At 43.8% G+C, this 25,446-nt stretch overlaps 1 protein-coding gene across 3 annotated transcripts; it reads left to right on the top strand.

Annotated features, from left to right (window-relative positions):
• The first annotated feature begins 927 nt into the window (after positions 1-927).
• Positions 928-24,893, top strand: LOC142879590 (ankyrin repeat and IBR domain-containing protein 1-like). Of its 3 annotated transcripts, none has more exons than XM_076012979.1 (20): positions 928-1,134; positions 3,149-3,420; positions 4,537-4,837; positions 6,118-6,300; positions 7,129-7,246; positions 10,809-11,017; positions 13,698-13,786; positions 13,889-14,033; positions 14,555-14,721; positions 15,672-15,760; positions 15,908-16,038; positions 16,942-17,076; positions 17,211-17,297; positions 17,923-17,989; positions 18,641-18,786; positions 19,280-19,458; positions 19,597-19,696; positions 22,045-22,156; positions 22,880-22,917; positions 23,476-24,893. In XM_076012979.1, exons 2-20 carry the CDS (start codon positions 3,233-3,235, stop codon positions 24,325-24,327), a joined length of 3,336 nt encoding a protein of 1,111 aa, XP_075869094.1. In that variant the 5' UTR covers positions 928-1,134; positions 3,149-3,232; the 3' UTR covers positions 24,328-24,893. The 3 variants fall into 3 exon arrangements, with proteins under 3 accessions (XP_075869094.1, XP_075869096.1, XP_075869095.1); XM_076012981.1 differs by having other exon boundaries at positions 929-1,134; positions 19,597-19,648; XM_076012980.1 differs by lacking the exon at positions 928-1,134 and adding an exon at positions 1,275-1,631.
• The last annotated feature ends 553 nt before the right edge of the window (positions 24,894-25,446 follow it).

Genomic DNA, 25,446 nt, shown 5'->3' with positions numbered 1-25,446 from the left:
GGGGGATCTGCCACAGACAGTGAGAAGACCTTTGGACTCCGTTGGCTGGGGGAGGGAGTGGAGATAGAATCAAACTTGTTTCGAATTTCCAACTCGGAACTCGGAAATTCCAACTTCCGAGTACAATTGGAATGCAGCATCAGTTCACTCACCCACTCTCTGTGTCCAGACTCAGGGCCCCTCCCACCATTGTTCTGCTGGTCAGAAATTGTGTCGAGGCCTTTCTACACCTCATGTTTGCGGGTTTGCTCCAACTTCCTCCTGTAAGTGTCTCTGCCTTTCTTTATCCCCCCCATGGACCCTCCTCAGCTCTTCCTTGTCCCCTGATCTGAATACACTCTTCCTCTCATTCATTCAGAGGGTTTTCAGTTTGGAGGTCTTCCTGTTGTTGGAGAACCGCTGCACTTTCCTGATTGAGTTTCATAAAATTCCTTGATGCTGGTGGGTGCACTACACAACATTTCCCCACTGTTGTTACATTGAGATTATTTTTTTTAAAAGGTTTATATAGTAGGTGTATGTTGATTATATAAACTCTATATACTCCTCTTAAATACAGTGTAGTGTCAACAGGTATTTTTTGGAATAAGTTACCCGCCCAAATCGTCTTGCATTAATGAAGCTGCACAGTGTACAACTTTAAACGAAGTTAATGTATGACAAATCACAAATCTAGAAAGTAAACAATTAGGGGGTTAGGCGTGTTTTTTAAAAAAATATTCCAATGGCAGGTTACTGTGCTGTATACGAAACAGTCTAGAATCCTAACACAGGCTAAATCGTGCATTTTCCCGTGATTCCGAGTGACGACGAGAACTTAAATCAATGGATTCCGAATTTTTCAAAGGCGTACAGACGCCAAATTCGCGAAAAAACGAAACAAAAACCCTCCCTCGTTTTTAGGGTTATTCCCTGAAACCTGGCAACCCCCTTTCAGCCAGTAACGAGTCGACGAAATGTTGACATGAGCAACATCACCGCTGCGAGCACGCATTATTCATGGGCTGTCTCACGGAAGGAACAGCGGCACAACAGCTCAACGAGGAACAAAAAAACATCTCCTTTTCCGGTCAGGCGTGTGACAGTTTGTCCCGAAGCTAAGATCAACGCAACAAGTGAAGCGGCACCACCTGTGTAAGTCTAATAACTTCTTTCTTGTTGTTGTGTGAGAGTTTTGCCCAACTGTGCTAGCCGAGTGGGCTAGCCGCGGCTAGCCCTGTTAGCTGAGCCACTAGCAGCGTCTGCCTGCGCTGACGTGAGTTCAACGCAGACGGCAGCGTCATGATGTTTTTGTTTGGAATATCGCGGAGCTAGCCGGCTATATTAGTCTGTTGTGACCCAGACAAGGCCCCTTGTGCGAACGGCGTGCCTCGCATCTCGCGTCGTCTGAGGCCAGCCTCGGTGAATGCTTTTAGAAAGCGATGCGTGAAATGTGACGAAACGTTGCCGTTCCGCACGTCCATCGGGGCAACAGTCGGATAACTAGCTAGCCCAAACGACGAACGGCAAACGGCGTGGAGGGGGTAAGGAAAAAAAAGAAAAGAAAAAAAAAGGCCTGCGTGAAGGAGTTTGTTGACAAGTCACAAGCTACGCAGAATAGCTGTTACCTCGTCGTGACCTTCGCTGCTAACGTAAGGCTGCTGTAGTGCATTGTTTATTAACGCTGTCTAGATGCTTCGTCGTCGACTGTTGTCAGATGGCTGCGGTAGCCGTCGTAAGTTATAGGTTACTCTGCGTGTCTTCATGTAATGCACATGTTTACAAGTGTCCCGTAATGTGGGTTGTGGTTGTGTTGTCTATCAAAGCGACCTGGTTGTTTTCGCACAGCCGTGGCAAGTTCAGCAGAATGAGTGCTTGAAGGCCACCTGCCCAAATTAGCCTGCATAGTTATACTTTGCTGAAGTGCCCGCAGTTTTGTATCTTGGTTTTACATTTTTAGCGTGTTTATTATTACTCTACGACAGTGGCATGACACGTTTGCATAGCGCAATGCAGTACAGAAAAGTATTGTATGTGGACGAATCGGTTTTTCTTTTTTAAATCGAGAACAAAGATGTGTCAGCGCTCTATGTGGCTAGAGGGCCTGTTCTTCTACTTCTCTGTGACTCTGCCGTTAACGTCATAAAGTTTACAGACGTGGTCAACGTGTTTTAACGACTCGTAAATCCATTAAATGGGAGATGGGGGAGTAAGATGTAATATCTAGAAGTAACTCAGCTTTATGTTCAATTCACACTCACAATTCCCCCCCCTTGACCTTTTGTGGTGAACCATTTCGTGTAATTCACCACTTCTACTTTCTAATTGTCTATTGTGACCTCTAGCGTGGAGCTTACATTGGTTTTCTTACATTGGTTACTATTGGTTAAACACTTCAGCGTCACCTGACAGCCAACAAATGTGGTCACATGTAATGGAAATTATTTGAAAGTACTGCTGGTATGCACAGGGATTTTTGTTTGAATAACCAAAGGCCATTGTTATACTGATTTAAAAAAAAAAAAAAAAAAAAAAGTCTTACTTTATTCATAGGTTTGTGGTGATACTTGTATGTATTTTATTGAACAATTTGTAGTTATTATTTTAGTATCACATTGGAAATTTCTGCATATTTCAGTCAGCATTTGTGGGTCCAGAGAAACCCGCTTTGTGTTATTTTGGTTCAGAGCTGTAGCTGAGCGAATGCATCAGACCATTGCGTTGCCCAAACAATAATGACCATATGGCGCTCTGGAGGAAGCGAATTGCTGACTCGCTGCGTGTTGCTCCTGAGTCGAGGACGGCTTCCTTCAGAATGACCCCGGGCTTTCGGTGGGGCGGGCGGCATTGGCAAGGAGAAGGCGGAAGCGCCTGGTGATGCCAGAGGAAGTCTTGTCCTTCTCTCTGTTTGAGCTTGGCTTGCAGTGGTTGGCAATTTGAAACAAACAGAAAAAAGCAAAAAGAAACGCAGGGTGGTGGTTTACTGTACGCTGCTGGTGCTCATGACAGGAACTTGCGGCAGAGCGTCCTCAGCAGCCACAGAGATGCAGCAGGCATTATAGGGGAACGACTCTGAGATTTTTTACTGATAGAGGAGCAGAAGTAATCGAGGCCTCGGATTTGTGCTGTGCCTGAAAGGAAGTAATCTTCTTCCCCTTGCTCTCTTTAGGAAATCCATGATGCTGACCTGTTGGGCTTGAGCTGTTGAAGACCTACTTGAGTCAGCGCTTCCTTACTCCATTCAGAAGAAACGATGGGCAACACGGCAACCAAATTCCGGAAGGCTCTCATCAACGGGGATGAGGTGCTCGCCTGCCAACTGTATGAGAGCAACCAGCAGTTCAGGGAGGCTCTGGATCCCAACGCCACATACGGAGAGTCCTACCAGCACAACACTCCACTGCACTATGCTGCCCGCCACGCCATGGCCCGCCTCCTCAGGTAAGTTGGCCAGAGGAAATGCGTATATTAAAAGTGAAATGTCTAATGGCTGGTAGACGAGAGGTGAAATGTCTAATGGCTGGTAGATGAGAGATTCAGCCGCGTACTTTGTGGAATCGTCAACTTGCAGCAGCTCGGTTGATGCGTGGAGCAAAGCGCTAAAGTCTTTTGAAAGAGAAGGCAGACTCGATTAATCTTGAAAGAACAAAAGCAGTGACATTTGTTGATCAAACTAAACTGTTGCTTACTGCAGCCCTCTATCGCTGCAAAAGTGTAAAGCACATTTGTTTGTGTGTGTTTTTCCTATAAGTCCCATCTGTCTCTCCACAAAGCCATCTGTTAGCTGCTGCTCTCAGGAATGGAACACGCTGAGATGAATGTTCTCGAGCTTCTCATCCCACAAGCGTCCAACCTTTGCATGCGTCCCTCCGCCCAGGTCCCTTTCTCTTGCTGCTAATAGGATCACTGTCAAAGTGCACATTCCACACCAACTCCAAAAGATCTTATTGGGCAGAGGGGATTTAAAATGACAGCAGATATAAAGGCAAAGTGGAGTGGAAGGGAAATGTTATATGTCCTATTTGCCTGATTAGTTTGCATAGGAAATTATGAATTATGGTGACACACAGACTGATTAGAATAGCAAACAATGAGGCATTTGGTGTTCCAGTGTTTGCCTTTATCACACCCCTTTTGAAGTAATTCACCACTGTTTTTTTTTTTTCAAGGGTATCTCTATCATGTTGCACTTCTCACACGTTCAAAATAAACTGAGACTGTCGGCAGTGACATTCAGTCTTGCAGACTTTATGCGAGTCATACATAAGGGAAATTAGTTCTTCTCTTAACTTGATTACTTTCCATTTAAAGTACTTGTAATGTTATTCTTATTTGCTATGCTGTAAAAACACATTTTGCTTCCAGTGTAGAAAAAGAAAACCTTTTCAGGCCGAAGTTTGTCATACTTTGAAGCTTTTTCTAATTTATCATATAAATTAAAATAAGAGAATAAAGCCAGACATCTTTTTTTCTCGCTGAACTGCATACGTTTGAAGATCATGTTCCATTCCTGTCCCTCTGCCCTTCCCTCTTTTCCTCCCTCCCTCGTTCCTTTAGATCTTTCCTCCTCAGCAAAGATGGGAACCCTAACAAGCGGAACATGCACAATGAGACGTCTCTGCACCTCCTCTGCATGGGGCCCCAGATCCTGACCTCAGAGGGAGCTCTGCAGCCCCGAATCTCACGGCCGTATGAGGACAAACAGCGGCGGGCAGAGTGTCTTCAGCTCATCCTGGTGTGGACCGGAGCGAAGCTGGACCAGGGGGAGTACGAGCGCGCCGACGTCAACGCCACCGACAACAAGAAAAACACCTGCTTGCACTATGCTGCTGCCTCGGGCATGAAGACATGTGTCGAAGTGAGCTTCTTGAGAATGTTTTTGTTTGTTTGTTTTGCCCTTACCAGCGCAGACTTGGAAAATTTCTCAAGACACTAACATTTCAAGCACAGATTAAAGGGGCCATAGATTGAAAACGCAGCTAACAAGGACAAGAAGCATGTTGGTTGAAAGGAGGATAAAAAGGGCCAGATTAACGTTACTGCAAACAATAATTATTTAATATCTGCTCATTTGTACTTTGGATCTTTATACCACAGTGGCTGGCGTTTTGTCTTGTTTTACATCCTGTTGCAGCCGTGAGTGCAGGCAGTAATTTGCATTAAACACGTCAGCTGTGTCAGGTTTGATCAAACAAGTCCCTTGCGAACTTTACAGATTACTTGTACAGAAGATTAAATCCTTCCTGGGGCGGACTGCCTTGCAAGCCTCACAGGCATACCCTTCATATGTATTTGATGTTTTTTTTTTCCAGGCAAAGGCAGTTTCACCTTTAGAAATAGATCATGGATCTAGTTTTCTGTTTCTTATGGGAAAGGATTTCATTTAAAGTTAAAAAAAAAACAAACAAAAAAAAACAAACAAGCTGCCAGGTTGATTCACCTGTGGTTTTGTCATTTACTGCAGGCAATGAATTTGCAACGCACTCCATAATTTGTCGTTCTGATTCATGATTACATAATTGTTTCCTGCAAGCTCTGATTAAATTTAATTTAGCTGGGGAAAAAAAAGTGTTTTATGCCAAGTGTGAAATTGGTGACGCAGGGATGTCTGTTGTGGAAGAGAAAGAGGAGAGACCTTTTTTAAACAACAGATGAGGCGCATATGGTTGAGACGCTTAAATTACATGTTCATGCATGAGAGAACATTTGGTTCCGTTCCTCCTAAAGTGGCCTCGCTGTTTCCATAATGGACAGCGTTTCAATGTATCCACTATAACAGTCTCGGGGGACTTGTTTTTCCTGCTGCCTCACCACAGAAGCTCCATACCTCCAATTGAAAACATAGCTGTAAATGCACAGAAAAATGATTGCAATTGTCATGCAGGTTATAAAGTGAGACACTGTTAAATACCAACAAAACAAAAGAAAACATTTATTCTCTTTTGTTTAGTATTCCAGTGTTATTTAAACAGTAGAGATTAAATGTGCGTTTCTACCCACTCCCAAACAGTTGAACTCTTTATTACAGTTTTTATTATCTCTGCCCAACTCCCGTTTTTGCCAGTACCAGTGAGCTTTCATTCACGTCTCGGCAAAAATCTGCCCCGCTTCCCCTTTTCTTGTCTTCCCTTGTCTCAGTTTCTGGTGCAGAGAGACGCAGACCTGTTTGCAGAGAATGAAAACCGCGAGACTCCATGTGACTGTGCCGAGAAGCAGCACCACAAGGAGTTGGCCCTGTGCCTGGAGTCGCAGATGGTCTTCTCCCTCGTCCCCGAGGCGGAGGGTGTTGAGGCGGAATACGCGGCCCTTGATCGACGAGAGGTACAGGCGTAAATGTTCAACCCGTAACTGGTGTCAACACGTCACTAGAAAAGTCTAAACTATGACCCTCAACCGTGCCAACAGCTCATAAGTACTGTACTTTTGTATTGGGGTTCGACCTTGAGTCATTCGCTTTGAAAGTGGACTCTGTTGGGAGAAAGGCATTATTTCTCTCCAGCCAAATGTTTTAACTGAAATGAAACTGGAATCCTGCTCGGCAGGCCAACGCGTGACATGCCAGATGATTTGGTCGAGATGTGAGCAAACACATGCACTCAAACAAAGTGGCCTATCATAAGACATGTGACTTCCTATAATCATAAGCTTGTTAACTCATCAGACCCTACTGTGAAATGCGTCAGGACTTGTTAACAATATTCTTTCATTCTTTCTTTCTTTCTTTCTTTCTTTCTTTCTTGCTTGCTTGCTTGCGTCATCTTTATTTATTTTACGACCAGGTCTGTTCTTTGTCTCACTGTTTGGTTGTGCTCAAGCTCTGCTGATTCCTTCTTATTTTGCTCAAGAAGCAATTCACTTTTGAGATTTAGGACAATTAAATTTGAAGGAACATTGTCAGTTTGACGATGGATAGAAGTAAGGCGCAAATAGAAATAAGCTGTGTACATATAGACAACACGCCCAGAAGTTTAACCTCTTCTCTCTCTTTTTTTTTTTTTTAAACCTTTTGTTGTTTTGTTAATTGTTTTCTTATCTTATTATTTTTATTTCACATTGAAATAACTCTATTAAATTCTTTCAGTATCTTATTTTTACGGGCCCTCCCCTTGAATCTCACTGACTTGCGCACCTGTCACCCCCCCCCGCCAGCTGTATGAGGGCCTGCGGCCTCAGGATCTGCGGCGGCTGAAGGACATGCTGATAGTGGAGACAGCCGACATGCTGCAGGCGCCTCTCTTCACTGCCGAGGCGTTGCTGCGTGCTCACGGTACGTTACACCTCTTTTGCATACGTGTGGTGACTCATGCACAATACCTGTCTGTCCTTGAGATACTCAGCAGCCTGTCAACCGCGTCCAGTCTTGACTTTAGGTCCCCGCTACCCCGTCTACTCTCTCCTTTCTCTGGCTCTCAGTAGATGTGTGTGGGGTGGGGGGGGATTAATGGCAAGAAAAATAAGTTTTTGTAAAGCATGGGGATAACAAAAAACCACTACTCATATAAGTTTATGGTACAATTTAGCAGAGTTCCTGGTGAAAGCCCATAAAAAGGCTTTGTACCTTAAAGAATAAAACTTGGATTGTTCTCAGTGGACTGTGTCATTCTAATTTTTTTTTCTAAAATTGCTTTTTCAAGGGCCGTGTCCCTTTCAATATGTAAGGAAGCAGTGGTGCATGCACAGTTTTGAAGTATTTATGCAAGTAACATTTTCCACAGCATTACCATGCAGTGTTTGCCACAGAGCGAGAGCTTATGCTGGAGTGGGACTCTTATTTTAATCCCACCTAATCTAATTAACCGCCCCGCTCAGCCCTGTTGCCGTTTCCATTTCACATTTTTGCGTCTTCCGTTTTCTCCGAAGGCCTTTTGGATGTTTGGAGGAGGCTTGTGAATGTCTGAGTTTGCTGCCGGCATCATAAAGCGAATTTGCGCGAAGGCGGGCTGACACCGAGATCACGCAGGAGAAAAGCAATATGTCTGGGAGTCGAGCTGTACATTTTCAGGAAGGCAGCCTCGAGAAAATGGTCTCTTGGAAATGTCAGTGGTTGGTGCAATATAGCAGTCAGAAGGCACATGCTGTCAATTCGTCTCTGTGCTGACACTGTCACTGGGCATTTTTCTACCCGTCAAACTGTGTCTAGGTGCAGATAGTGCAGATGTGAGGCGATTAGAGAGGTATGTACGGCACTTTCAGCCTTCTCCAGAGGGACCTGCAGTAGTTGCCATTCCTGCCAACACTGGGCTGAGAGAAAGAGGGAGTTATTTCTGGGTTTAGCAATGTGAACGCTCCACTTGCAACATACCCGCGCCTCCATTAACCCTACAACACAAATGAATTCCAAGGATGTAAACACAATGACTGTTAATGAACCTGAAATCCAGAGCAACATTGAAATGTGTTTCAACGTACCCAGTGGCGTTGTGCAAGCCAGATGTCTGGGAGGTCTCCATCGTCAATATTGTTCAAGATCAAAAAGCGCATCCTGTGATTAAATAGTACACATACAAGACAGCCTTAATGTTCTTTTTTGGAAACTCTATTGAATTATGTAATTCAGTCAGATGACCATTTACCTTCTAAAGCTGCCAAAAAAAAGCCTCCCTGACTCTCTCAAGGGCAAAATCACATTTAGTGACATGGACTTTTTAAATCACAATCAAGCTTGACAACTACTGTATATTACCTATTTATGCTCTGCTGCTGATACCACCAGGAGACACTGTTGGATTATGTTTCGGTGTTTGCAGTGGGTCTAGCCTATTAGTGGCTGCCGGCTGGTGGTAGGCGTTCAGTGTGAAAACTTATTTAGTCCATGTCTTGCTGCTAGTTGTTATTCCAGACAAAGCCGATTTAGGCCAGAACTGGGCTAAAACAATGCTACGTGATGCATTAGTGACAACATTATATTATCGTCTTGACATTCACGGAGTCAATCACTCTATCAAATTAAGACCAGACTTGGGTGGGTTGTTGTTCCCCGTCCAATTCCAGCATCACGCTATCTGCTTTGCCCCGCCCTCGACAAAGTGAAGCCTGGCCTACTAACTAAATAAGACGGCCCGCCTGTTGATCGCAGTCCTGCCAATATCGGTTCCGTATCAGCAGCGAGCCAGTTCCTCAGTCACTCCTGCAAACGCATGAACTGTGGGCTGACTGGTGAGTCATGGTTGAAAACAAAAAACAAAATGAAAATGAAGCAGACAAAAAAAAAAAAACCTCACAAAAGTTGGAAGTGTATAGGCACTGCGCTACTGAATGGAGCTCTTAGAATGACTCTTTTGTTTCATTTTGGGTGCAGTGACCCAAATGACATACGGCACGCAAGGCATGTAAGGGTGGGGGGCGTTTGGGTTGGGTTGCCAGGTTGTCAGGTACCACGACATAAAACGCCATAACTCGCATCACACGCTGTAGATGGCGAGAGAAATGGAAAATTAGGAGCAGGGCAGGACAACAGGTTAACAGTCAGGAAATTCCTGCATAAATCAGGAGCGTTGGCAGTCCAGTGTGAAACAAAAGCTGAAAAATCCAAAGTTTTACTGACCTACATTATTGTGCTGTGTTTGTCATCAAACATTTGGGGGGCTAATATTCCTTTGCACTTCAATGTATGTCAGTGTATGTCATATGTACAGATTGATTTTCCTGTCGGTGGCCCAGCAGTCACACAAAGAATTGTAAATGTCACTCGTTCATTTTCTTGTTTCTCATTCTTCCTTCATTTCCCTCTTCGATGTCCCCTTTTTAGCTTCCTCATCACAACTCTGCTCTTCTGTCAGTCTGTCTGTTTGTGCCCCTACAAAATTAAATTTCCTTGCCAGTTTTGGCATTGATGACCGGAATGTCTGTCTGCCTTTATGGCAAAAAATGAGTGAATGAAAATGAGGGGGGAAAGTGTTGCAATATTCATTATCTCAACAAGGCCATTTGAGTCTGAGGCGTTTGATTGGTGATGGAATGTGTCTCCAGGCTGATAATGGCCTAATTGCTGGTTGACCAGGTCATGCTTCCTATTTTAGGAGCAGACTCTTGACACAGAAAATTCAGGGCTCGGGCACGGTGCACGGTGCACAGTGCACAAGCCACTGAATAATTATTTCAGAAGCTCTCAGAAACGCGACTGAAACGTTTCCTTTGAACATAAAGCTGAAATGCAGCAAAAATCTATTCTATTGATTCCTTAATTGACTGGCGTGTGTGAAAATACAAATAACATAAAAATGTTACATTTCCTAAATGTGTTATCCTTTAAAAGTTCAGAAAAAAAAGGGCCAAAAGAAAATCGTGTCTGTGTTTACGTCCATGACCTGAAGCCTGAGACAAACTGATGTCATTTCTTCTGATGACGTCTTGACTTCCTTTTAATGCCGCAAAACGTTTGTCACTGTTTTCTGCCTGGGTGCCAACTATAGCGGGGCCCTAAGTTTTGGTGATCGGCTGTCAGAGCTCAATGTCACTGATTATAAAATGTCAGCAGCAGCATTCTAAGCCAAAGTAAAGTTCAACCCTAAGCTTTTTTGATTTTGTGCCATGTCACCAGTTCCTGTCTGCTTTCAGTCCATATGCTTTCAGCCTGGACGGAGATGAATGGAAACATAACACACTGACCCAAACTTAGCTCTTATCATAACATTCCTGCAGCCCACTGGTCCTTTAAATTCTTGTTCCAAACTCCACATTAGCCGTGACTTCATTTCAATGCGAGATTCTTTTCTCTCTATATTCGACCCATCAATTATTTGTTTCAGTTACAACCCAGAATTTTCATCTCTCTCTTTGCCCCTTCTCACCACGTCGCCGTCTGCTGCGTCTGTTCTTCGTGCCGTCAGACTGGGACAGAGAAAAGCTCTTAGAAGCCTGGATGACGAACGCCGAGGAATGCTGCCAACGCTCAGGGGTTCAGATGCCCAACCCGCCTCCGAGTGGCTACAACGCCTGGGACACGTTGCCCTCACCCCGGACGCCTCGCACCACCCGCTCCTCCGTCACCTCCCCAGACCAGATTAGCCTTATGCCTGCTGATGACGAGTCTTCTCTGGTGAGATACTATATTTCAAAGCAAAAAACAAACGTTTGACTTCTTCCGTCCACTTTTTCAAACCGTGTTTGTTGTTGGTTGGTGTTTGTTGTTGTAGTTGTGCCTGTTCCCTGTGGTGTCCTGTGGATTTTCTTGTTGTGTTGTATGTGAGATATCATTTTGTTTGGTTTGAAATCAATATTATCTAGTAGACGACTATAAATGGCTTATTAGAGTCACATCATAGATTTTCTTCTCCTTTCTAACAAATCCACAGATGCAAATAACGAACATTATAAAAGAACAAAATAAGACAAACCCTATTAAGGGCAGCATTTATGTATAAAGAAAGAACAAAATAAAGATTTTTTTTTTCTTTTTTTGGGGGGGTTGTGGATGCCTTGCAGCTGGGGCTTCTGTATGTAGCGCGTAGTTTCACACACTCTTGGTACTGCAGTTTGTGCCACTGTCGTAGGTGATGAAAAAGATTTGTTGTGCCCCCCCCCCCCCTGGATTTAACTTGTTTATGGCACCCCCTACAAATAACGTTATGTAGTTGTTGTTTTTTTATCTGATCAACGGTCTGGTAGAATTCTAGTTTTAATGAAACAAGCTGGACAGGAGCCGTAGGTTTGTCAAAGGGAAAAAGTTGTCAAAGGTTTTCGCAGCGATGGTGGAGGACAGGGTCATTTTTGAGGCCATCTCACTGCACTGAGTGGTGGAGATGAGATGAGATGAGATGAAAACAGAATGAGCTGCAGTGGGAGTTGCGAGTTTTCCTGGCTGAGAAGCTGCTGTAGCAACAGAGAACAAAGTTAGCACGAGGAGGGCTGGGGTGGGGGCGGAGACTAATAGTTACTGGCAGCGATCCCATAAAAAGACCAATGTTTATTTAAATTGAGTCCCGGCGGTTGCGCAAATTTCCTACAGTGTGTCTGCTGTGTTCTTTAAATTTTCACAGCCACATCTGTCTTTCTGCATAATGCTTTATTATTTCCCAGCATTATGTCAGTTAAAATCATTAGTATTCATGCCAGCGGCCTGCCAGGCACTCATAAATATACGCAGCACCGCTTTCTCCGTGGTGTTTGTTTACTCTGTGGCAGGAAACCTGTGACAGGAGAGAATATTTTTACAGAGGGGAGAGACACGGAGTTGGGGGGGTGAGAAATCTGAAATCAAGGATGCAGTCCGCTTATTGTTCTCACTTAGATGTTATTGCAAATATAATTCACGCATCTACAAAGTTGGCTGTCTGGTTATTCAACAAGAAGTTCCCTCCCACACATCAGCGTTTTGACATCGCTGTCAGAACATCACAGCACTTTTCACAGTTGTGGTCGGAGAAATTGAACACGCAGAGAAGGTCATTATTGACACCCTGCTGCTAAAGGGGGTCGGCTCGCCTCCCTGACTAATTGTCCTCTCATTATACTGACCTTGTCTAGGAGCTCCTGATAATTCTCCAACACGCTTGACATTTTCCCCCAGCAGAGTAACAGATCTGACGTGTCCTGTGCGCTGTCAGCAGTTGGACCGCTGATCACCAAATTACACCACACGCACGTGCAGGGCTTCTCTGATTTGTTCTAGATCTGGCAAATCGAGAACCAAATTCAAAAAAAAAAAAAAAAAAAAAAAATGAAAATGGGTTTATCAGTCCGTCACTGTGGCTGCTGGCTGAGGAGAGAAAACTGCGCTGTTTTTAATCTCATCTCGTGTGAAGTCTTGAATTACCGTGGGTCCTTGTCTGCTGCATTTCTCCATTTGTCCAGCAGAGGAGCAACATGCCACAGTCTGAAAATGCAGCCAGTAGATGTAGACGGACGGTGGTGCACACTGCAAACACACACGCTTCCTGTGTAATCTTAAATCAACAATGAAAGCATGTGATCCATAGTACCACAAGTACTCGATGAAAGATGAGACAAGAGTTTAAAAAATGGAAGCGTCATCCTTCCTGTTTCAGTGGTATTGGCTGAAAGTTTTTTTGTTTTTTTTTATCAACCAATTACTTTCAAACTTCAGACATGACAGGAATATTGGGCTCTGCAACTTTCTGAATGTAAAGCACAATGTAATATCTGTCAGCCTTGTCCTGATGTAAAAGCAAACGCTCAGGAAAATCAAATCACTGCATTGAGCCTGTGCAATATCTTTTATGTTTGATGTTTGTGTTATTTAATGACACATCAGTCAAAAGTGTCTGATCTGACTGACCAGCCATACAATTTGAAATGATGGGCTAATCGTTGCCCTCAACAGCATCCGCTGTCCTTTCTTTGACAAGGAGCCGCATTACATCATCAGAACGCTTGTCTTCTCACGTCCCTTTTCTCAAGGTTATGGTGGATGAAGTCACATCTCGTTCTATCATAAATCAATAGCCCGCCTGTAAAGCACAGTTCTTCCTTTGTCTATTGTAAATGCCTGGCAGGCCTTTTCTTCGATCAAGCACTTTCAGTGGCATCTCGCCCTCGCCTGCTGCGACCCGACTCTGTGCGCAGACGCCAGTTTGTTGATGTTCGCTAAGACTGAGAATGTGCGTCTGATGTCAAGAATTATTGGTCGCATGTGCTTTTAATTAATCAAGAGGAACAATTCAAAGGGAATCCGAAAAGAACGCAGAGTTTTTGATCTGATTTTAATCACACGTGGTTGCTCATATGTTTGTTTGTTTTTTTCTCTTTTTTCGCTCTAGTGTGGTATCTGCATGTCTTCCAACTCCGTCTTTGAGGAACCCGTTGACATGCCATGCTGCCATGATTTCTGCAGGGGATGTTGGGAAGGGTAAGTCATGTTCGGTGCAGCCTGAAGCTGAAAGAAAGTTTCTCATAGTACAGACGTCACTGACAAATGCATGTTCTTTGTTTGTTTTTTGTTTTTTTTTAGGTTTCTTAACCTAAAGATTCAGGAGGGTGAAGCCCACAACATCTTCTGTCCTGCCTTTGATTGCTACCAGCTCGTGCCTGTGGAGGTCATTGAGAGTGTGGTGTCCAGAGAGATGGACAAGCGCTACCTCCAATTTGACATCAAGGTAAACAAGAAGCAACAAATCGCTCTCTTCTGAAAATTATTTTGCTCCCTCTGGCAATAAACACACATCGCTCCTGTTAACAGCATACTGACCTTGTCTTGCTGACTAGTGGGAGCAAATATTGATGCAAGAAAGTTTAGAGACTTTGTTTTCCCTAAAATCCAGTAAATTCTACAAAATTGCAAGAGCTACATTGTGATTTCAAACCAATTAAGTTTGGAACTTGAAAAGTCAAACCAGGTCAAATAGATACCAGCTTCATTTGTTTTGTCTTGTTTTCTGTTACCAGAGAGACATTTATTTATGCTTATGTTGCCTTAAAACTGGATCTGCTATAAGCACTGTTTGACTTTACTAATTTATGGCAAATTCCAGTGCCCACATTTCTAAATATTTATTTTCTTGCAGCAGAAACCCATTATAGGAATGTAGGAAATGTAATAGAATTGCATTTGCTTAAATTCCCATGTTTTAAAATCTGTTGAATGGCATTAGAGCGGCTGCTTTTCTTTTGCTGACAGGCATTTGTGGAGAACAATCCACTGATTCGCTGGTGTCCTCAGCCTGGCTGTGAGCGGGCAGTGAGACTGAGCACTCAGGGTCCTGGGATCTCCAGTTCAGATCCACTCAGCTTTCCTCTCTTACAGGCCCCTGCCGTCGACTGTGGCAAAGGCCACCTCTTCTGTTGGTCAGTGTTGCACATTTACAGAATTATGTGTGAAACGGTTTCATGTGGATTTACAAAGGAACCACAAAAATAAAGTACCCATCAGTGCTTTATTTTTGTCACGTTTATCCAAGTGCCATTTAGTAGTGCCTTTTAGTAAGCTCACAAATTACTTAATGGATTTAAGTAACATACACACACGCACGCACGCACGCACGCACACACACACATTAGATTTTTAGATAGGAGCCTAAATTGTTACTTAGGCTATTTGAAATTATATTGGCCCTTTAAATGTAATGTTGTAACTTTTGAATTAAAAAAAAAAGTCAAGCATTTATTATTATGTGGCAGTGCACCACATTTTGATATATGTGTGGATCACACATGACATCTTGGCCTCCATGTTGAGGGATGTCCGACTTCCCAACTTTCTCTTCCCAAGTGCTGAGCTGTTGTTGAACCCAATGCACCAGAAGAGGACTTGAAACTCAGGGCTACAATTGTATTAATGTCAACTGTCTGTAATGTACAATGTAAAATCTATAACACTGACATTATGTATTATATAGAAACTATATTTTAATTGAACCAATTTCTATCATGAAGGAGTGAAAATATTTTTTCCAAAACTTTTTCAATCAGTTTATCTCACAACACCGTGTGCTTTAAGAATGCATGTAAGGCATTCTCAATAATGCATAGACCCACATGCACATTAGAAGCATTAAAGATCCATGGCATCGCGAGAATTTATACTGGTATGTATTTGCAACCATGCATATGATTTATTCCTTTGAAATAAAGATGACATTTATTTTAAATGTGCATATGACTATGTGTTGGTAGTTGACAGTCAGATCTCCTTAACTGCTTTACCTGATGTTCTACATGTTTTGTCCAGGAGCAGTAGAAACTTGACTTCATTGATTGATTGATTGATTGATTGATTTTTGGTTGTGTGAATGCAGGGAGTGCAAGGGTGAAGCCCATGAGCCCTGTGACTGTGACACCTGGAAGATGTGGCTGAAGAAAGTTGCTGAAATGAAACCAGAGGAACGTAAGTACTGATTTAGTTTCTTTATCCCCCACATGGACGGGGATTTGAAATGTCTTTTGATGCGAATTAATCAAACAAAATGTTTGTGCAGTGGCCGAGTCTCATTTTCACTTTGCTCTCTTCCTGCCCTCCCTGCTTTCTGGCCAGTGGCTGGTGTGAGTGAGGCCTACGAGGACGCTGCCAACTGTCTGTGGTTGCTCTCCAACGCCAAACCCTGCGCCAACTGCAAGTCTCCCATACAGAAAAATGAGGGCTGCAACCACATGCAGTGTGCAAAGGTAATTTCACTTATTATCACTTATCACGTAACTCAATCACTCTTGAGGAATTTGTTGTGCAGGTCTATTCTCTTGTTTGCAAGCCAGCCACATATTAAAACGTATTCCCAAAAAATAATAAACGTAACATAACAGGGAGTAAAAGGCAAAATCATTGTATTGCATTGAAGCTGTTCCAAGTTTGGAATGAAGCAGCTTACGACGTTGTCATTATTCAGAAGGCAAACTCGGGGTTCAGCGACACAAGAGAGTAATACGTAAGTAAGACGCGATTAAAAGTCAGTGGTGGCCAGGGAGAGAGAGAGTGAGGGAGTGATAATCATATTGTCTCGTCTGCTGTCAGCGTCCTCATTGCCACTGCTGTCGCTGGAGAGCAAGGAAAGAGCCGCCACGAGGTTCCTTTTGTCTCTGGGACAATACCCTCGCTGTCTTCATTCTGGCTGAACTTCCTGATGTGAAGTGGAAATGGATTTTTGCTTAGTAGCTCTCAACACCCTGAGAGTGCATGAGGGGGATGATTGGTTATTACCTGATAAGCAACGACTTTTACCTAATTGCTTTGGAAAATGAACTCTAATTTTCAAAACAGACCCAATTTAATGTGTGTTGTGAAGTGCTTAGTTTGTAGGTCTGTTCATTATGTTTGCTCGTAATTATGATATTCTAAATATCTTTGAGAGGACAGGGTCTAAAATCTTTAAATTGTTCTAATAAGGATTTAGATAGGTGTGATCAAACTCAATATACATTATGTAACAATACTATGGTATTTATGTGCATATGTTTACCTAAAATAAAGTGTTTTCAGCTTTTTTATTGATAGAAATTCAAAAGAAAAAACCCTGCACCACTATCAGAATACGGCATCACAGGTGTCTGTACACTTCCACTGTCTCCCCTTAGTGCAAATATGATTTCTGCTGGATCTGCCTGGAGGAATGGAAAAAGCACAGCTCGTCGACAGGCGGCTACTATCGCTGCACACGTTACGAGGTCATCCAGCAGGTGGAGGAGCAGTCCAAGGAGATGACTGAGGAGGTACAGAACCACGCAAACTAGAGAGACTGGGTGGAAGCACTAGATTGGGGCTGCGCCTCAGCCACCGCCGGCACCGAAGCAGCCTGCTTAAGATTCCATGACCTGTGACTCGGTGACTTGTTGTGGTTTTTCAGGCAGAGAAGAAGCACAAGAGCTTCCAGGAACTGGATCGCTTCATGCACTACTACACACGCTTCAAGAACCACGAGCACAGCTATCAGGTAAACGGGTCCGACTGCAGAGCAGAACACGAGTCGGCTCCGGGTAACGGGTATTGATGGAAAGTTTGCCGCGGGAACTTGTCATTGCATGTAAAACGAGGCTTCACGGGGCGGCTGGAACACGAGCGTGCCCTTTCTGTGCTATGTATGTCTATATATATTTATGAATTAATAACGTAGTGAGACTGTCCAAAGCATGAATAAAACACTGGGATGATTTGCTGCTCCTGCCTGACATTCAATGAATTCAAAAGCTATTTTGAAAACATTGATAATATATTTAAGACCTCATTTCTTTCTATATATTGCACCATGTTGTGAATCTGAACCTCATGTTAGAAAAGGCAAAAGACACACGTTTAATGTCAAATGAAACATTAACTACATCACATGTAGTTTATCAATTGAAAGTCAAACTACTTAAGAACTCTTATATCATTTGCACTCAGCTTTTATCTCTGGAAATCGCGTCCATGTATCTCCAAATGACGCGGCTCCCACCTTTACCATTGCTTTTCTCACCCCGCACTCGGGGGTTCAATTCATTCTCTTCATTGCTTCCGAACGAGCAGCCTTTCGCCACAAAATGAAAGACCTAACAGTTTTTGTCTTCCACTCTCTAAAGCTGGAGCAGCGCCTGTTAAAAACAGCCAAAGAAAAGATGGAGCAACTCAGTCGAGCCCTGAGTGAGAGTGAGTTCAAAGCCCTGTCCTGATGTCAGTCTTTATTATGCACTCAGACATGTCTTAATCTGGTCCTCTGGTGTTAATCTTCTGAAGTAGGCAGGAAGGAGAGAGAAAAAAATCAAGTATTAACAAGATTAAAAGCTATGATTTGATGGTTGGTACTTTTTTTCCCAGCATGCACATCCAAGTTAAAAGCGAACCCCACCTTGCCGGTAATTCTTCAAAGCCCCGTCTGTACAGGCAATTACGGGCTGTTTAGCATAGCCAGGCTCTGTTACGACACACAACAGTCAGGTTTAATGCGAGTACAATTTGATTGCTGTGCTGCTGCCTCCATAGGTGTAGTTGCCAGTGGAGAAAGAAATAAAAAAGGCCGCAACTCATTATTCTCAAGTTTTGCTCCGGCGAGCTTTCTGCAATTTATCCAGCCCGGCATACTTTACATTGCATTGTAATGACAAAGTATAAGGATTTTGCATTATGACGCTCGTCTGTTTTCTTCATTTCCCTGCAATATACGCTGTGATATATGCCTCACGCTCGCTCGGATTCCCATAACCCACAGTTATAGAGCGCAGGGATGCAGGGAATATTCTTTGAGAGCAAATCAGACGGCAATTTTTCTAACCTGTGTGTCCCTCGTTGTCTGTGTTTCAGGGAAAGGAGGCCCGCCAGACACTACATTCATTGAAGATGCGGTCCTTGAGCTGCTCAAGACGCGCCGCATCCTCAAGTGTTCTTATCCCTACGGGTTCTTTTTGGAGCCCAAAAGCACAAAAAAGGAGATCTACGAGTTGATGCAGGTATGGGTGTGCTCCTACTTTTTTTTTCTTTTTTTTTAGGAAGGGCAAATGGTCTGACGTCTGTTGGATGTTGGAGAAGTGGGACTAAAGCTTTTTTACCTTCATAACTCCACAATCTGTTCAGTCTTCACGTCTCAGCTTTTAGTAAGGTTCTGGTGCTGCATTATTCATGACTGCCAGTGCGGACAAGGGATGTACTTACCTGATTTCTTTTTTGTGTCGTGACCCCTGGAAAGCGGTAAAATAAATGAGAGGTGCTTTCATAGCACACCCAACCCCCCCCCCCCCCCCCCCCACCCCACCCCCTGCTGAGGTCCGGGCTTTTATAGAATGATATGCGCAAAGCAGGCTCAAAAGTAGTTCATTATGGGATTTAGTCTGACGTCACAGCCCAGTTTCAGAACAAAAGCAAAACTTCAAATCGTCTGCGCGCACTTTTAATCACTCACTCTTATTGAGGTCACTGAGCCGGCTCTGTCGCTCCTCTCCGCAGACAGACTTGGAGATGGTGACGGAAGATTTGGCGCAGAAGGTAAACCGGCCGTATTTGCGGACGCCGTGTCACAAGATCATCCGAGCGGCGTGTCTGGTGCAGCAGAAGAGGCAGGAGTTCCTGGCCTCGGTCGCCAGAGGAGTGGCTCCCAACGACTCCCCCGAGGCTCCCAGGCGCAGGTTAGAAGGACAACATACACGCATCTGTTCAACAATGTCACAATGTGAATGCAATTTGGATTTAACACGTCAAACATCAAATGAGATTAAGCTTTTCAGTTTATCAGAACTCACACTTTGTGTGTTTGTCTCGTGCAGTTTTGCTGGCGGAACTTGGGACTGGGAGTATTTAGGCTTCGCGTCCCCCGAGGTAACAGAACCAGCCGATCAATCCTGCCAACCCATTCCAAGCAAATCAGTAATTACATTCATTGCTATTCTTATTGACGGACTAGAATTCAGTGTCTTTGGGGTACCTTCAACTTCTTAATTGGCTTTTACGTCAATACCAAGTGCAACCCAAACAACAATGGTTTACTAAAACTAAATTAGACCAAATAGTTTGCGCAGTTGTTTTCTTGTTGGAAGCAGTGCTTCAACTCCACCACAGCATGGCAGCCAGCTGATTGGATTTATTTTCGTTGAAAGTGAGGCAACAACATATTAAGATCCAATAAGCAATCGCACCAATAGGCTGAAAAGGTGTACAGATGTGTGTTGTGCCGACTCATTTATTAACATCGCGTCAGCGTCACCGTCTAATCAAAACTAATTCATTAGGCCACCTTAAATCTTGATTAGATTGTAATGTGCCTTCTGAGTCCAACAGCGATCCTTATGTGTTGAAAAATAGAACCCATTCTCCATTTTTCTTCAGCTTTTGGACTTGAGATTTTCACTTCAAACGCTACATCCCTCCTGAAGGCTCCGTCCCTCCTAAGTCGGAAAGTCATGCATTATTCTGAAGAGTGAAAAACAACAAGAAAAAAAACATCATATGCAAATCTTATTTGAGTTGGGCACACACATTTATTATTTACCGACTTTAAAGGCTGATCCCAGAGACATTTGTCACATGTGGCTCCTTCCCTCTTTAGCAAACATAAAATTGAAACCTCTGAAGTTATCATGCACATTTTTCAGCAGCACAGAGCTGACATTTCTCTGTTGACGGGTAAACAAATGACAGGATCAAGCTGCCAGTGCGATAAATCGTTTTTTTTTTTAAAGAAACTCTTCTCTGCCTCCTCAGCACAATTCATTCTCTTTACGCTTTTTTGTTTACTTCAGGAATAAATAACTTTACTGCATGAAAAAGCCACTCTGGGGAATTGGATTTGTTGGAACAGACTTAATGTGATGATTTTCTTATTTACACACTTTACATACTGGAAACCATCATGTGGTAGCTTGTCTGCAAAATACATATTTTTTTTTTTAAGGAATATAATGAAATATTTGACCATATTTTTACTTTCAACGATGCACTTTCACAAATTCATAGTACGGCATTAAAGGTCCTTTCGCAGATTCACATGCATATTTGTCATACTCAAAGCTATGTCATCCAAAGGTGAACATTTTTTTCAAAAGCTAAAGAAACACTGTGCCGTTGAGATCACGCAATCATGATGATTATGGCCACCTGCTTGAGAGGACAGGAGGCTAATTTTCTCTCTCGACCTTGCCATACATTCTCATTGCATCTCTACATTTTACTTCTCTCTCTCTCTGGATTTGGGCAGCCTACAGCAAGATTATTTTTTGTGTTTTAAATTGCATAAAAACTGGCCCCTTGATGATCAAACAGATCTTGTCAAGTCACTTTATGTTTTTAAGACGCATGTCCTTAAAGTACAGACACAATATTCTGGTTAGTACTTTGCCAACTGAACACTCCCTCAGGGCTATTTATAGATTTAAAAGGTAATAAATAAATAATAATGATAATGATAATGATAATAAAAAAAAGTAATATAGCGAGTTCAATTGGCAGGCTTTTAATAGCGTAAATGTAAACTCATGACTTGCAAAATGCGTGGGGCAAATCAATAGAGAATGTTGAGTTCAATTTAGTTTGTATCATTAGTTTTATTAGACCTTGGCGCTGGCAGTAGGATTGAAAGAAGTTTTTTTTTTCTGGTTAGCACTTAGATTAGATGATACTTTATTGATCCCTGGGGGGTAAGTCAGTACTGCGTTAGAACAAAAAGCATTTAAAGAGGTTATAAATAGATAAACACAGTATAGCTATAATATTCACTATATGACCGTCTGGACAAATTCTATTACTACTTCATTCCATAACGTCATCTGCAATCACGGCGTACTATAAAAAAAACAGCTCTAGGCTATCATCATATATGTCAGTATAATTACAGTAATCATATGTTGGTGCTTTTTTCCCTCTTTCACTCTGATGACATCTCTACTTTTAGCCAGCTTTTAGATTGGCAAACGTTCTTCTGAGGGAAGCAAAAGTTTGTCTAAGTCGAAGTCTGAGTCTAAGTTCACCTCCTTCAACTTCTTGAACCACTTCTCCAAAACCTCATTTCTTCTGTGAAAGGAACTTGTCGTATCTGTAGCTGCGTTTCCATTACAGTTTTTCACAAAGTAAAAGAAATATTTCTAAAAAATTTGCTGAACACAAGCATCAATAAATGAGTAAACTAATAAATAGCTAAATAAATAAATAAATATGTAAACCCCCAAAATGGGAATTTGATTGTTTGGCTTTTAATGACACATTGTGTTGCGCATTGTAAGGAGTATGCAGAGTTCCAGTACAGACGAAGACACAGGCAGCGGAGGCGAGGAGACATGTCCAGTCTCCGGAGCAACACACCTGACCCAGATGACCCCAGTGACAACACCTCAGGTAGCCTAGACTCATTTTTCATTTGAGTTTTTTTTTTCCAGCATTTCAAGAGACAATGAACCACACGTTGACGATTTCAAGCTACAGTTTCTGCCCGACTGGTGTGATTTAACATTAGATCTTGTAAAATATGTAAGAAAATTAGTGTGCACTAATTGCAGTCAGCTGTTGAGGAGAGGACAGATGCAATCAGTGTGATTTATGTGGGCGGAAAACATGAAAAATAACACAAAGTCGTTCTCCGTCAGTGTAATTACCGAGTCTCCTACTCTCTGATAAAATAACTCATTTCCATTAAATTAATCTCTATCGATCCCGTCATCCGTCCCGTTCGGTTTACATTGATTTATGCGAGGCAAAATTAGGGCACTGAAAGTCACAAACGCTCGAGCTTAAGAAGCCAATATTTCTAATCCATCACTCTCGCCCATCAGAGATGCGCTTTTGTTTTCCAGCCGCCCCGAGTGAAAAATGAACAGTGATTGCCGTTTTCAAGCGCAGCTAATGGCTTCCGATGTGTCAAGGATAAATTGATTGCTGAAAGTGAATTTTGAAAATTCTCCGGGACATTGTTGAAGACTGGCAACTTTGTCGGACGACTTTTTGTGCTCCAATGTCAAATGAGGGGGGAAAAAAATGCGTGAATGACGACGGGGCCAGATGTCTTTGCAAGTAATTAAGCGCCATCATTTGACTGGATGTTTTTGTGCTTCTCTTACAAAGACACGCAGGAAGTTGGAGGACGCAGAGGTCCTCTGAGGGTGAGTCCTCACTTTTTCAAACACTTGGTCAGCTGAATAATTACAAAATTTGAAGATTTTTTTTTATTCTTCTTTTCCCTATAGTCCTTGTTAGCAATTAGAGGCTTTTGTAGTTTTGCACTCGGTTGCATCCTAACTGGCCCTTATCATCACTGACCCAAATCTAATGATCCATTGAATCAAGCCCAAGGGTCAGTGAACCAGGAGTTGAGAATAAAAGCAAAAATTCTGGAGGAAGAAAATAATAATCCAACATTTCAGGCTTTATAAAGGAGATACGATCGTTAAGATAAAAGAATTATTAGACCTCTGTGGTTGACGAGGTTTCAGATCATCTCACTGCTAATATTCAACTGAACGGCAGATTTTACTCATTTGTCTCACTTTGCTAACTATAAGCAGTAATTACAGTACAGTTTAGATTTTTAGGTCAATTATGATCATTATCTTTGTCTTTGATTTTGAATGGATTTATACATTTCCTTTAAACAGAAATAGATAAGAAAAATCTATGTCTGTGTGGATCTTTGGTATGTGACTTTTGACATCCCGTCACAGGGTCTGGGCTCTCTGGACGACGACGACCCCAACATCCTCTTGGCCATCCAGCTGTCGCTGCAGGACTCGGGTTTGGCGGGAAGCGACTCCGACGCCCTCGCCAGCGAGGCCTCGCTGGGCGCCATCGGCACCTCCCTGCCCTCGCGGCTGGACCAGGGCCCCTCGGCCGTGGAGATCCTCCACCGGGCTTCCCTCAGCAGCTCGGAGCTGCTGGAGCTGGGCGACAGCCTGGCCCGGCTGGGCGCCGTCAACGCCTGCAGCCAGTACTCCGCCACCGCCGCCAGCGTCACCGCCTCCGCTCAGCACTGGACCCACAAGGCCTCGGCGCCCATCCCGGTGGCCCCCGGGGGCAGCACCTCGTCCACGGGCATCTTCTCCTCCTCCAGCGACACCGTCGACTCCGCCGACCAGTCTTCGGCCAACGCGGCGGCGGCCAACGCCAACCTGCTGGGCAACATCATGGCCTGGTTCCACGACATGAACCCGCAGGGCGTCACCCTGGTGCCCTCCGCCTCCTCCGACACCGACTCGGACCTGGTGGGCGGGGGCGGGGGAGGGGACGGCGGGAAAACCCAGCAGGCGTCGTCCAACGAAGGCCAGTTCCACTCTCTCCACGGGGCGCCGGAGGAGAAGGAGCGGGCGGCGCCCGACAGGCCCACCCAGCTGGACCTGGCGGGCCTGGAGGCCGTGACCCGGCCGTACGTCGCCGCCCTGGAGGCGGGCGCAGACGAGAGCGAACGGGCAAAAGCGGCCAAGGTCTGCCACGTCGACACGCCCCGGTGCGACTCGGTGTCCGACCAGCTGCCCAGCACCAGCTCGTCCGAGTGGGAGGACCAAGTGCACTTGGTGTGATGTGAAGAGCGCAGTGAGGCGCCAGACGGACGGGAAGGTTTTTTAAGTTTTTTTTTTTTTTTTACCCCTTCTTAAAAAAAGGCCAAAAAAGAAGGAGGGAAGAGGGCAGAGACGATGTGCGAAGTAGCCGCTGAGCTGGAAGGTGCAGGTTAGAGGAATGTTTTCAGGGGTGGGGGAGGGGCTCCGGGCGGGGGGGGGGGGGGGGGATTTAGACGTAGTCGAGCACTGCAGTGTGACGTGTTTCATGTGTTTACAGTATTGTTCTACTGCCCAACAACCAGCCCTCCAGCAGAGAAACCACTAACTGAAGGATAGATCTCATTCATTCACTCGGTGAAACAAGTCTGTGCTGATAGAAGCAGAACGAAGCTGCGTTTTTACGAAAGTGGAGTTTTTTTTCATAGTTAGGTTGCATTTTTTTTTTTTATCCACTGAAGTATGTACGCCTACTGTATGTACCCTAAATCTGACGCGAGGGAGGTTTGGTAAACTGTATATAGAAGCAGAAGAAAACTTTGCTCCGCCTTTTAGTCTGGGGGATGAAATCCTCACCCCGTCTCTCTCTCTCTCCCTCCCTCCCTACTTTTTGAGGTGCCAAATACTGACTAACAAAGCACAATTTGCAGTCACCAAGTGGATTTTTCTTTCAAAGCAGATTGTGCCTGCTGTAACAATCAGAACACTTCAGCTCTCGTTTAATGTGAAAATGTCCGCCGCCTGAATGCTGAACTGTTTAAAGGTCCCATACGCTGATTTCAGATTCTCATCGTTCATTTCAGACTCCGGATCAGTCAGTTTTCCCACAAGGCGGCCGTCTTGCAGGGAAATTGATAAAGTAAAAAAAGACAAAAAAAAAAAGAAAATTCTATAAATGTGCCGACAAGTTGGTGTCAATGCCCTGTTCCTTTAGCATCCCTTCGTGATGTCACAAAGGGATGCCACGATGGAAGTGAAAAAAAGAAATAGCTGAAGTGAATGACACTGACCGGATGAAAGTGGCCAAGTGAATATGAGACCTTTAAACGTCATTTAAAACAGCAGGTGTCTGCCGTTACGTGACACATTAACGCGGCACAATGGAGATTTATCACTCAAATAAGAAGTTGTAAGGAGCGACTA

This window comes from Nelusetta ayraudi, unplaced genomic scaffold, assembly GCF_046127955.1.
Source record: "Nelusetta ayraudi isolate G7.1 ecotype Tasmania unplaced genomic scaffold, CSIRO-AGI_Nayr_v1 ptg000136l, whole genome shotgun sequence".
Taxonomy (NCBI): domain Eukaryota; kingdom Metazoa; phylum Chordata; class Actinopteri; order Tetraodontiformes; family Monacanthidae; genus Nelusetta; species Nelusetta ayraudi.
Note: the sequence above shows the minus strand (reverse complement) of the source record. Positions and strands in the feature narration are given on the sequence as shown.

What these genes read in the sequence shown, in the direction of transcription:
- LOC142879590 (XM_076012979.1), top strand. Translation starts at nt 3,233, where the DNA reads ATGGGCAACACGGCAACCAAATTCCGGAAGGCTCTCATCAACGGGGAT. An exon ending in TGCAGGGGATGTTGGGAAGG is followed by an intron (nt 13,787 to 13,888) that starts GTAAGTCATGTT and finishes GTTTTTTTTTAG; the next exon opens with GTTTCTTAACCTAAAGATTC. An exon ending in ACCTCCAATTTGACATCAAG is followed by an intron (nt 14,034 to 14,554) that starts GTAAACAAGAAG and finishes TTTTGCTGACAG; the next exon opens with GCATTTGTGGAGAACAATCC.